The sequence below is a fragment of the Tenrec ecaudatus genome, chromosome 4, assembly GCF_050624435.1.
Source record: "Tenrec ecaudatus isolate mTenEca1 chromosome 4, mTenEca1.hap1, whole genome shotgun sequence".
Lineage (NCBI taxonomy): Eukaryota > Metazoa > Chordata > Mammalia > Afrosoricida > Tenrecidae > Tenrec > Tenrec ecaudatus.
The window spans coordinates 103,780,433-103,792,890 of NC_134533.1; the positions used below are offsets into that span (position 1 = coordinate 103,780,433).

The window sequence follows — 12,458 nt, forward strand, 5'->3', positions numbered from 1 at the left end:
ACTCCAACACGGAGCCTGTGCTGCTGTTGTTCATATGAACAGTCAGGGCTGCCTCTCAGCCTCCCTCTCAACAAGCACTGCCCAGGCCGGCACCAGCCTCACATGAGGCTTCGGTTTGAGACCATCAGGTCAGCCACTGGGTCAATCCATCTTGTCTACAGCCTTCCCCTGTACTTTACCAAGCAGGATGTACTTCTTCAGACCCTGGTTTTTCATGACAAAGTGTCCAAATTGCATGAGATAAAGTCTCATCATCCTAGCCCTTAAAAATAATCTGGACTGTAATTCTTCCGAGACGTATTTGTTTGCTTTTGGGGGGGCAGTACATGGGATTTTCAAAATCCTTTTTAAATGTCTTGATTCTCCTTTGGCCTTCCTTTTTCAATGTCCAACTTTCACATACATATGAGGCGACTGAAAGTACCATGGCATAGGTGAGACATACCTTAGCCCTCAAAGGAATGCCTTTGCTTCTTCTGCAGCAGATTTACCCACTGCAATGCATGTTTTGATCTCTAGACAGGACTTACCCATTTCTCAGCTTACTGCATGATCACTTCTTTGATATAATTCCACCCACGTCAGATTTTGGAATAAATGTACATTAACATATATATACACACCACTGGTTTTACTTCTCTAGAGAAAGCGATATAACACTTATTTTACTTATTTTAAATGCATGAAATTTGTTTGTTAACTGTCCAAGTTATTCAAGAACTATTAATATAAAGGTTTCTCACAAAATGAAAACGCCTGAAGGATCCAAGGCTCAGGAATGTTAAATATCTACAGATAAAAATTTAATAAGTGACAGATATGATTTAAATTAATTCTGACTGGTTAAACATTCATATTTTAGAACACAATGGTAGAAATTATCCAAATATCAGAGAGCTAACATCTCTAATGGACAGGATGAAGGACCATGACCAAATATTGTTCTAATGATAGAAGATATATGTTGTGTGAGTCATCATTGCTGATGGTTAAATTCTATCTCACAAAAGGTACAGCACAGAAGCCAGTATTGGTCTGAGAAATAAGTGCGAAAACACCATTAAGCCCCGTGGCTGGACTTTTGTATTATTCAGATAAAAAATTTGTATTATCTCAGGATATCTCAGTTTGTTTTTAGTAAATAGAAATGCCATCCCTTTAATTAGTTCATTTTGCAACAAGGAATGCACTCGTTTTTGCCACCGTTTTCAGTGATCAGTAACAGGTGGTTCATTGTGTACAGGCAGATAGCATTTCTGCTAATTTACAGCATTCATTAAAATTCAGTGTCAAAGTTTACTAATCCACTAGTTTATCGATGGAAACTTAGGCTGTTTCTAAGTCTTTGCTATTGTGAATTGTGCCGCAATAAACATTGGAGCGCATATGACTGGTCATGTTTTATTTGCTGCTTCAACCGGGTATATGCCCAGTAGAGGGATGGCTGGGTCATAAGGTAGATCAATTTCCATTTTCTTTAAGTATCGCCAGATTGCTTTCCACAGTGGCTGTACAAATCTGCACGACCACCAGCAGTGGAGGAGGGTTCTTACTTCACCACAGCCCCTCAAAAAAGGGAAACAAAGCTGATTCCAGGAACCCAAGTGGAAGGTGAATTATGAGAGTGATGAGTGCAACGAATGTATAAGGGTGCTTTGCTCAATTGAGTACATATAGATTGTGATAAGAGCCTTATGAGCCCCAATAAAAAGATTTTTAAAAATTCAGTATCAATGTAATGCAAACACCTTCAATCGATGAGATTTACAGGTTGCATTGATAGGTGAGAAGTGACTGTCCTGCTTTGAACCTTGATTTTCTCTTGTTTTCGTTTTAGGAACCTCATTTGATTATCACCCTTGAGAGGAAGCTCACTGACATATTCACATGGTGAAGCTCACCAGCAATCCTCTGCTGGATAACAGATATGATCATTTTAGGACAATATCCCTTAAGAATAAGTGCTGAATTAAGTGAATTTTTAAAATAAATACACCGAACAACTAAATTATAAGTCCTGAAAATGCAAACTGCCCACAAATTAAAATAAGTTGCTCCTACTCTTTTGATGATTAGTTTTAAAGGCAAAATATAAAAGAAGTTTTAGCACAGAACTTAAATTCTTTACAGTTTACTGATATGCAAATAAAAAAAATTATCCAGTGTCACACTTAATGGCAAGAATCCAGTGAAAATCTCCCACTTACATCGTGGGATAATATTAAGTAACATGAGTGACTTATATTATGAGGAAATTCCCAGACAGTTTTTTAAAGTGGTATATATTTTCTTGGTATTGTGAAAATCAGAATTACCAATTTTTAGTTGCTACATTGGTTTGAAAACTATCTACCAATAGGAGGAAAATGTGCTTTGTTAGATAAATTCAGCAAACCACTTCATCAATACTGATTTCTTCTTGTCAAACCCAAGTACTTTACCCGTCTTCTACAACAGAAGGAAATGTCTTTGAATAGAGACGAAAAATACTTCAATGTAGCATATTAGAATCTGAAAAAACTAAACACTCTTGGTTCAATTTCATAATATTGGCTAGAGGCAGTGTATGAGTAAATGCCATTTAAGACACACACTCGTCTTTTTAAATAATGCAGTGTAATTCAGTTAAAAATGATCCCTGGACCAGACTAGCTACCAGCCACAAGTGGAAATTGACTCAGGGGCTGTGGGTTTGCTGCTTGATGGATTTGTTGTTTTGGGGGGCCCTCTGAGCACGGACCCTCTCATTTTGCCGAGTACTGGAGACGCAGCAGCAAGTGGGGCTGAAGCTCTGCTAGTGAGGAGCTGCAAAGGGTCCCGGATCCCCACTTTGGAGTACTTCACCAGGGCCATTGGCTCCCAATCACGGTTGTCTACATTCTGGCAATGTGTGGCTCAGATAAGAAAGAGCCACCTCTAGTTTCCAGTTCACACCGAAGTGCCAGTTCACACCGAAGCCACAGAGATCAGAGTATGAATAGCCCAGGAAGGTGCCTCTGCCCTTTCCAGGTGACAACTCTGCACTGAGAATGCAGGAGGCAGCTCTTGCTGCAAGATCCTGTGGTCTTGACTGCCTGCTCCCCTGGCTTGAGAAGCGCTAGCTTAAAGCGAGGGCAGGATGGAGGGTCACTGCCTATTGGCTGTGTTGCACTTTATTTTAAAATACTTTGATATAAACAGTGTGAAAGGAGTATAGAAATTATGTGTTTATTTACTTAGAATGAGTAATAGATTCACATGGTTAGAAAACCAAAGTGTAACAAATTCAGCTAATAAAGTCTTGCTTCTACTGTTTCTAACAAAAAATGTAAGAGGATTCATGAGAACCCAGGTAAGACAATACAAATAATACAATTCAAAGTGATTGCTATTGTCTTCTATTTTACCTCTTTCTCCTACTCTCCCTTCCTAGTCTTCTCTGCTACACAAAGCAACTGTAATAACCAGACAAAACTCTTTCATGGGATTAAGCATTTTAAGATTATCTGCTTAGCAGAGGACACGCACATACAAGTGCAGACAGCACACACCCCAGCCATGCCCAGAAAGAGTGAGAACTAGCCTTTATGATTAGTCCCATGGAATAGGCACTCTTGTAAGCATTTAACATGTTTTTCATTTAATGATTCATAAACTATAGATATAATTAGTCTCCTTGTTTGCTGGTGAAGAAACTGAGGCAAAGAGAGGCCAAGTGGGTGACTGCAGATGAAAAGATGTGCTTAAGACGGTGCTGGACGCAGCAACCTAGGCTGACAGAGAGGAAGGTAAGCAGGGGGCTGTGCCCTCCCTAGCTTCTTCCTCTCCAACCACAGCACTTGCTAAAGGCAACAATACAAATGAGGCAATAAAACCCATCAGGTAATTTTCATGAATTACAGTCTTTTGAAACTGTGAATATAATCTCTCCAGTGGAAAGCTATCAGAACAGACAGCCAATCTGTGGCTTTCCCTGACCTTCGAGAGCACATAAATTAGTTATTTTCTGCTCATTAAAATTATGCAAAAAGTACATGCTAATTTCCAAAACACTCTGTAAAGCTTCTATGGAGTCACATGACAGAGCTGAAAATGCTTATTGAGTGATTTAAAGATGTGTTTTTATTTTATTTTGCTCTTCCTTGAGAAATTACTCTCCTCGGGATTGACTAGAAGATGCTGTCGCTCCATTTCTGAGAAAACAGCAGTCATGCGGTGTAAACAATAGTTAGGAGAAGTCTGTAGTCATTTTTAATTCCGATCATTAAGATACAAAATATGCATCTATTTAGGTGGTGCACATGGGGAGGGGGGAAAGGGAGGTGACCCAGTAATGCTTTACTAAATTGAACAGCCACTTAGTGCTGAGAGGGGGAGTAGAAAACTTATCCATATTCATAACATTTTAGAAAAATCTGCTTTAAAAGGCTATTTTATCATAGACAAAACAAGAAGAAAGAAAGCGCTTCTTTGTTTTTATCCTGGTAAAATCCAATTCACGCCGCAGTGATATCCCTGAGATTCTGCTTCAATTCCTGAAGCCTGCCCAGGGTCTGGACAGAAGGTTTGAGCAGCTCTGTATTGTCAAGCGTCAAGACCAATCAAAATTCTTGAGGCCTAGAGTGCTGCAGTCTCATAACTTTCTGTAAGAAATTTCGGCCTCAGCCTTAACCATGGAGGTTAAAGAAGAGATTGAAGTCTGAGATATCTCCCTCATCCCATTTACAAACTCAGATGTGGCCAGAATATCAGCGCAAATCCCAGGCCAGCTTCACCAAGATCCTGGAATTTAAAGGGTGTGTGTCTTGCAATATTCCTGGGATATTACCATTTATAGTCAAAATTGAACTAAATGGCCCTGTATAAACTTCACTATTGTGCACACTTATCATTATCAACATCCCTTCATCTATTTTTAGAATTTATAGACTTTTCGCCCACCCCCCCAAAAAAAAGCAGCAAAGCAGAACACTCAATATAAATGAAATTTGCATGATCACCATGGCATGTCTGACTCTGTTTATTAGTCCTCTCCTTATTATATTTAGAGAGGCTTAAAAATATACCAGGATATATGTAAAGAAGAAATTCTCTCCTTGACCTGACTAAGCTTTCTAGTCATAATAATCTCAGTTGACTATCTAGAAATTTTACACTGTTCTTATTTTATATCTTGGTGTGTTGGGTTAGAAGTCCAAGTAATATAGTGGTTAGAGGACTTGGCTACCAAACTGGAAAATTAGCTTTTGAACTCACCACGAGGCCTTTTGTAAAGATTAAACCCCACCCAGGCCACTGATGTAGAGTTCATTTCCAATCTTACCAACGCTACATAAGGTTGCCAGTCTGTCCATCTTTGCCATCAATGCCGAACTCACGTGGCCACCAGGGCTTGTTCCCACACCCCCTAGAGATTAGAACCCAGGAAACCCTATGAAGCAGTGCTTTTCTGTCCCACGGGATCTTAAGGGTCAACATTCACTCAATGGAAATGGTTTTGGTTTTGAAGATCCATACGTCTACTGATTTTATAAATGAAACAATATTTTTGCTGAATCAAAACATAGGTATTAGTTTGAATGGGGTTTCCATGCCACAGAGGAAAGCAAGGTACTACCTGTTTCTGCTTTATGGGAGAAATGTGCAAGGAAACCAGGTGCAGCTAAATGATAAGAAAGAAGAGGAGGTGGAACCCGTGACATTGAAATCTGCTTCAGCACACTGAGATCCAACTCTCCTTCGATGGTTCTCTTCCTTGGTCACCACATATCCCATGCATGCCTTCCTGTCACTTGGAAAGGGTGCGGTGACAAACTCCAGTAGTAGATGGCACCAAATTAGGCTATAGTAGAAAGGTTCTCTTCAGATAATCAACGCTTCTCTAAAGTAAGAGGCTTGGAAAACTTCCGAAGGCTTACACAATGCTTGAAGGCTAAGATGTCACAGAGGTCTAAATATTTAATAGGACCAAGGTAACTTGCAGAAAGTATGGGTTATGATTTTTATTCTGTAGCAATTAGTAAAGGAATTATTTACTGAAAAGTCTCTCTCAATAATGTATTGTGTAACATTTCGTTCCTCAGGTTTTTTGCAGGGAAAATTTTCTGAATAATAATCTGGAATTATTATGACTAAAAACCTTAGTCAGTTCAAATAAAGAAGTTCTACTTCATATATCTCTGGAGGTATTTCTAAAAACGCACGTTGCTTTAACCCATAAATGAGTGAATCCTCCGTTACTGGGGCTTCCCTCCATTTCCAGTCAAAGAGCATCGTCTGGCAGCAGCATGCAATGTGCTTCCCAGTCTGGCCCACCCAAACGTCACTCAAGACCAGAGCAATATCACAAGCTACTTATCACATACACAAACATGCCCTAGCATTGAAGATACATATTTTAAATCTCCAATTCATTACTTTAAAATTCAGTGTTAATATTTCACAATCAAATCCAGTTTAAGATAACTTGTGGCCCAGAATCTTTAGCACTACTATTATAATTGCTACTGTTTTTATTTGGATATATATACATACATATGGGCTTCAAAAAGTTTGTGGAAAAATGTAACTAGAAGATAATGGACTTTTTGCACAAACTTTTTGAAGGCCCTTAATATATTATATAAAGCACTGTCTTAAGTATTATGGAAAAAGGAAGATCCTTTTGGTAAGGTAAAACATACTCAGAATTTGTTCTGATTATATGACACTGTTCATGATTTAACAGTGTACGGAGAGTCACAAATCACAGGTTAACTTTTTCCCTATTCTGTGAGATATCCTGGCTTATAAAAAAAGAAATAGTTGATGTTAAAGAAGTCAAATTTTATTTGTAACTGTAAAACCAGGACATTTTTATCATTTTTCTTTTCTCAAACTGTAACTAATATATTTAAATCAGAAGTGTCCGAAGGAGAATCTACTTCATATTCTCATTTAGTATTATAAATTTAGGACCCCAAATAAATAAATAGACAAACACATAGATAAACTACATTAGTTGAAGGAAATTAACATTTCCAATCAGAGGTTTAGGAGGGAGGAGGTTGAGAATTTCAGAGACTGGTGCACTAGTGCCCAATTCTATGGGAAAGAAGTGCTGGCAAAGTCTGACCATTCTCTTCTGGTAGTGGGAGACATGCCGTAGTGCTGTCCTGCTTTAGGGTCAGATATTGGACTAGCTCTATCACAAATTACATCAATAATACATTATAAACAGGTAAAGCTAATTTATAACTCTTTTTATAACAAGGCCAATCCCTCATATACATTTCATATGGAATATTAAGCATTTAGAAGAGATTCAGTAACGACATTTAACACTGGTTATACGTTTGAATCTGTAAATCTGCTTCACAAGACTTCTTTAAAGTGTGAAAAGCGAGGATGTTACTTTAAGGAATAAGATATGTCTGACCCAAACCATGGTGTTCTCAACTACTTCCAAGGTATGTAAAAAGTGGACACTGAATAAGGAAGACTGAAGAAAAACTGATGCCTTTGAATTGAGGTATTGGTGAAGAATACTGAAAGTGCCATGGACAGACAGAAGAACATCAGAAATACAGCTAGAGCACTCCTGAGAGACAAGGATGGCAAGGCTTGCCTTGGACATGTTATCAGGAGAGACCAGTCCCTGGAGAAGGGCCACACTTGGTAACGTGGAGGAGCAGCGAAAAAGAGGAGGATCCTGAATGAGCTCAACTCTAAGAACCACTGTGAGGATGGCACAGGGCTGGGTAGCATTGCGTGGTGCTCTACACAGGGTGGTTATGAGTTGGAACCGACGCTACAGCACCCAACAATGGTCTATGTTTCAATCCATGATCAATGCTTATGGAAGCAGCAGTCAAGAAATCAAATGATGTATTGCATTCGGCAAATCTGCTGCCCAGATTTGTTGACAGTGTTGAAGAGCCAGGATGCCACTTTGAGGACTAAGGTGTGCCATGCCTATTCAGATTTTCAGTCACTGCAGGTGAATGTGAAAGTTGGACATTGAATGAGGAAGACCAGAACAGAATTGATGCACTTGAATGATGGTGCTGGTGAAGAGTCCTGAAGCTACCATGGATTGCCAGAACGAACAAATCTGTCTTGGAAGAAGCAATACCAGAATTCTCCGTAGGAGCAAGGCTGGCAAGACTATAGCGCGCATACTTTGGGCATATTGTCAGGAGAGACCAGGCCTTAGAAAAAGAACATATTTGGTGATGAGGGGGTCAGCAAAAAAGAGGCCCTCCAGCTGACATAGTGGCTGCGAATGTAGGATTAAACACAACAATTCCAAGGATGGTACACAACTAGGTGGTATTTCATATATAGGGTTACTATGAGTTGGAATAGAACTAACAATGAATGTTAGAGACGCATGTCCTGGTGGAGTTGTAGGGTAAGTATTGTACTGGTAGTGCAAGGTCGGTGGTTCAAACCCACCAGCTACTCTGAAAGAGAAAGATGAGGCTATCTGCTCCTGTAGCGATTTATAGCCTCACCAGCTCCCTAGAGGGTCACTGTGCATCAGAAATGACTTGATGGCAGTGGACTTGGGCTTTGACAGACTTCTGGATGATGCAAATGACTACTATGTTTCATTGCTACCGGAATGTTGAAAGTTTGAGGCCACCCACAGATACCTCAGAAGAACGGGTGACTTACCTCGGAAACTTCAGCCACTGAGTAGCATAGAAAGTGTGTTGCGTATATAGCCATTGATCTCATGTAGCGCATAGGGACAATATTGCAGATATTTCTTAGGTATACTCTAACACCTTGCAGGATTGGCATATTGGGTTTGAAACTTTAGTGCCAGAGTCAAATACTTATAAAGTTTATATTCTATAGCCAAGTTTAGTAATAAGAAACTATGGTCTTAAAAGCTTGAAATAGTTGTTTAAGATACAACTATGGGTCTCTTCTTCTCTGAAGAATAAGAGAAAGTAGAACACTAAAGACTCAACAAAGCAATTCTGGACTAAAAGTCCAGAGAACCACCTCTTTCACCCTGAGTCCAAAGAACTCAGCGCTCGCCTACCCCACTGACCAACCCCACGGGGGCCACAAGAGATGGCACCACATAGAATGGGAAACAACTGTAGGAAAAAATTCAAAGTCTGAAAAAAGCCCAGCCAAATTAGACCTGCGGAAAATGTGAGCACTCCCAAGATTACCCTGAGATACTCATTAAACTTGAAGTTGAAATTATTCAAGGAAGTCACCATCCAATTAAATCCCAGGTCACCCTCATAAAGTAAGCATCAGCAAGGAACAATGTGTTCATTTGATAAAAATTTATATAAGACCAAATGGTCAACATGAACCCAAAAGCAAAGAGTAGAAGGTAGCAAGGAGGAGAGACACTATATTAATGGAAACTGAACAAACAGAACAGGCTGACGCATTATGAAAAAAATGTTGCCAGCGTCCCTGAATAACGTGAATAGAAATTGTTACAGAGGGAACCTACATTGGAGTACAAACTGTCACCTAGAAGGCTATAAAGTATTTTGAAATGACAGAAGACAGGGTCACTTTGATTAAGAAGCACTGGACTACAGCACTTCCTTAGACATGATAAATAACGAGACACACTGCCTCTGAAGCAGACAGATCTTAACCAAAGCATTCTCTGGATTATAATATGAGATTTCAGAGGGAAAACGGTTCTTTGTGGGCTTGCTTATGTGAAGGTCATACTATATAAAGAAATCGCTGATCTATATGCATTAGCAAAGAGGAAATAATAGTTTAAGAATACTGTAAATTAAAGCTATTTGCTGCCCCTCATATAAAAAAGCCATGGCCATTAACCTGTGCAATTTGTATGGAATTCCATGTAAATCCCATACCTGTGATAGATACAGGGTTAAGCCACTCCAAATAATACTATACTTTTAATGAAAAAATATGAAAGTTTCCAAAATCAGTGGTAACTGACTCTCACATTCTTTTCGTTTTTCATCATGCGGATTTGAAAAGTAAGCTGCTTCAACTGGAAAGCATTGGCCACCTCAGCAATAGTCAGAATATTTGCATGCATTATTTAGAATTAGAGGCACCTCACTCATTTAGCAATGCAGTAAACAATACTAACAACCCATGACCAATCATAATGAGCCCTGGTGGTGCGGTCCATAAACAAAGCGCCTAGCTACCACAAGAAGGCTCGTGCTTTGAACCCACCAGACGGTAAGAGGAGCGCGTGGCAGGCTGCTTCTATACACATTGCAGCCTAGGTAACCTTATGGGCCAACAATTGTCACGGGGCCATGATGAGCTGCATCAACCTGGTGGCAGTGAGCTGAGTTTGGGTTTGGATGAATATTTTATAATGTGGTGAATATTTTAGCTTAATTTGCTCTTTCTTTTTAACTATCATAATACAAGCGGTAGTTTATGATGTTCTTTACGATTAATTTTGTGGTTCTAAATTGTCCGGAATTCAAGAAGTTAACATTTTAATAGTCAATTCTGAGCACTAACCTGTTTAGAATCTCCCTTACTGTGCAATATTCACCAAATGTCAAGGCTATTATATTCTTCCTAATGAAAGCTGATTCAGAAGGCAAAACTAATTACATCCTGTGCAACACTATTTAAATTAAAGAGATCGTTTACTAGTAACTCTAAGGATGTGAAAAAGAGAAGTCTCCTTGCAACTTAATTATCATGACAATTCACTATCAAAATATTTCTGTGTTGGCAACTAAAGCCCTTACCTTATAGATGTCCAAAAATCCACACTGGTGGTCAAACCTGGTGTACAGTTCGTTGAGCATGCTGATCACCTGCATGGGGGTGCACTGGGCACAGATGGCTGTGAAACCGACAATGTCTGAAAAGAGCATGGTGACGTCATCAAACTTTCTGGCCTGCACTTGCTGCCCCTGCCAGAGCTGCTGGGCCACGTCGCCAGGGAAAATGGAGTACAGGAGATCCACTGTCTTCTTCTTCTCTTCTTCCAGGGCCTGGTGAGTTCTTTCCAGAGTTGCCTTTAATTTATCCATCCTCTTCTTTAGGCCATCTTGGGCCTTTGCCTGCTCACCAACCAAAATGACGTCTCGGGTGGCATCGTGAATAGGGATGTCTGAGAGATGCAGCCCACGGCCCATGAGTTCATCCAGCTTGTCTACACACGGAGAGCCCAAAAACAAAATGGAATTTGATTCTGGGACATGGATCATTTGTCCTTTGACTTCCATCACCTGCAAAATTAAAATAGAATTTAGATTAGTGCTCTTCACGGATCATGTTCATAGAATTCACATACAGATATGATCTGCAACCACCAGTAGCTTCGCTGGAGAAAGACTTAACTCTCTATTCCCATAAACAGTTACTGTCTTGGTGTGGTAGTCTGGGTATGTTAAAGAAGCAAATCCACAGAAACTCATATGTATAAGAAAGAGTTTTATATAAAGGGTAATTACACATCAAGAAAACATCCCAACCCAGTGCTGCTCAAACCCACAAGTCCAAAATTAACCCATTGGCCCATATATCCAACACCAGTCCACAAAGTCCTCCTCCATCTCACAAAACACACACAATGATGCCGACTGCAGGAGAAAAGCCGAATCAGTGAATGTGTAAACATCTTAGCACTAGCGGGGGACTCCAATTGGCTGCTCCAGCACCCAGGGCTGTATCCGGATAAGTCCATAAGGCTTCTTCTCAAGGATGTCTTGCATGAAGTGAGCCTTGCCAGCTGAAGCAGGGAACTGGCTAAGGCAGCTGCACTCTGGTCCAACTATCAGAAAGCAAGAGACCAGAGAACTGGAAAAGTGAGGCTCATTGAGCCATTTATCCCTCCACCTTTCAATTAACCCCACATGTGTTTATCGGGCAGGTTGGCATAATAAACTAACTCACTTGGAAAGTCACCAGGGGTTGTTATGAGTCAGCATTGACTCAGTGGCAGTGAGTTTTGTTTTTATCTGATAAAAGGGTTCCCTAGTGGTATACTGATTACAAGGTGGGCAACTAGCACCAAAGCCAGCAGTTTGAAACCACTAGCTACTCCTCGCGAGAAATAGGAGGCTTTCTACTCCAGTCTTGGAAACTCACTGGGGCTGTTCTCCTCTGTCCTGTAGCATCACTATGAATCAGCATAGATTTTATGGCAGTGAGTTATTTAGTTAATTGTCTGATGGAAAGGAGAAGTGTGAAGTTTTCATAGTTATACACTTTCTCAATCTCATAAGCCAATTTAAAGGTATTTTACAGCAAACATAAATGCTTTGGTGCTGAATAGAAACAACTGTTATTGAATACCACTCAGTTCCTTCCTTCCAAAGACAATGATGAAATGGAAAGTGCAATCATAGAGAAATCAAACAGGAACCCATTTTTCATTCAGAATGAAACTAGTCCCAGGTACACCATGAAATGAGTTTACAGCTTAATTCAATAACTTTGAACCCGCTTAATGCGAATGGCAACAGGACACTCCACCTAGCAAAACAAGTACATCCAACTGC

General features: G+C 39.9%; 1 protein-coding gene across 1 annotated transcript in view; it reads right to left on the bottom strand.

The window, feature by feature from the left end:
- Positions 1–12,458, bottom strand: part of GUCY1A2 (guanylate cyclase 1 soluble subunit alpha 2) — a 318,287-nt gene that overhangs the window by 124,052 nt on the left and 181,777 nt on the right. The window contains exon 5 of the mRNA XM_075546543.1: positions 10,698–11,183. Within this exon, the coding sequence (XP_075402658.1) occupies positions 10,698–11,183 (486 nt within the window). The remainder of the gene's footprint in view (positions 1–10,697; positions 11,184–12,458) is intronic.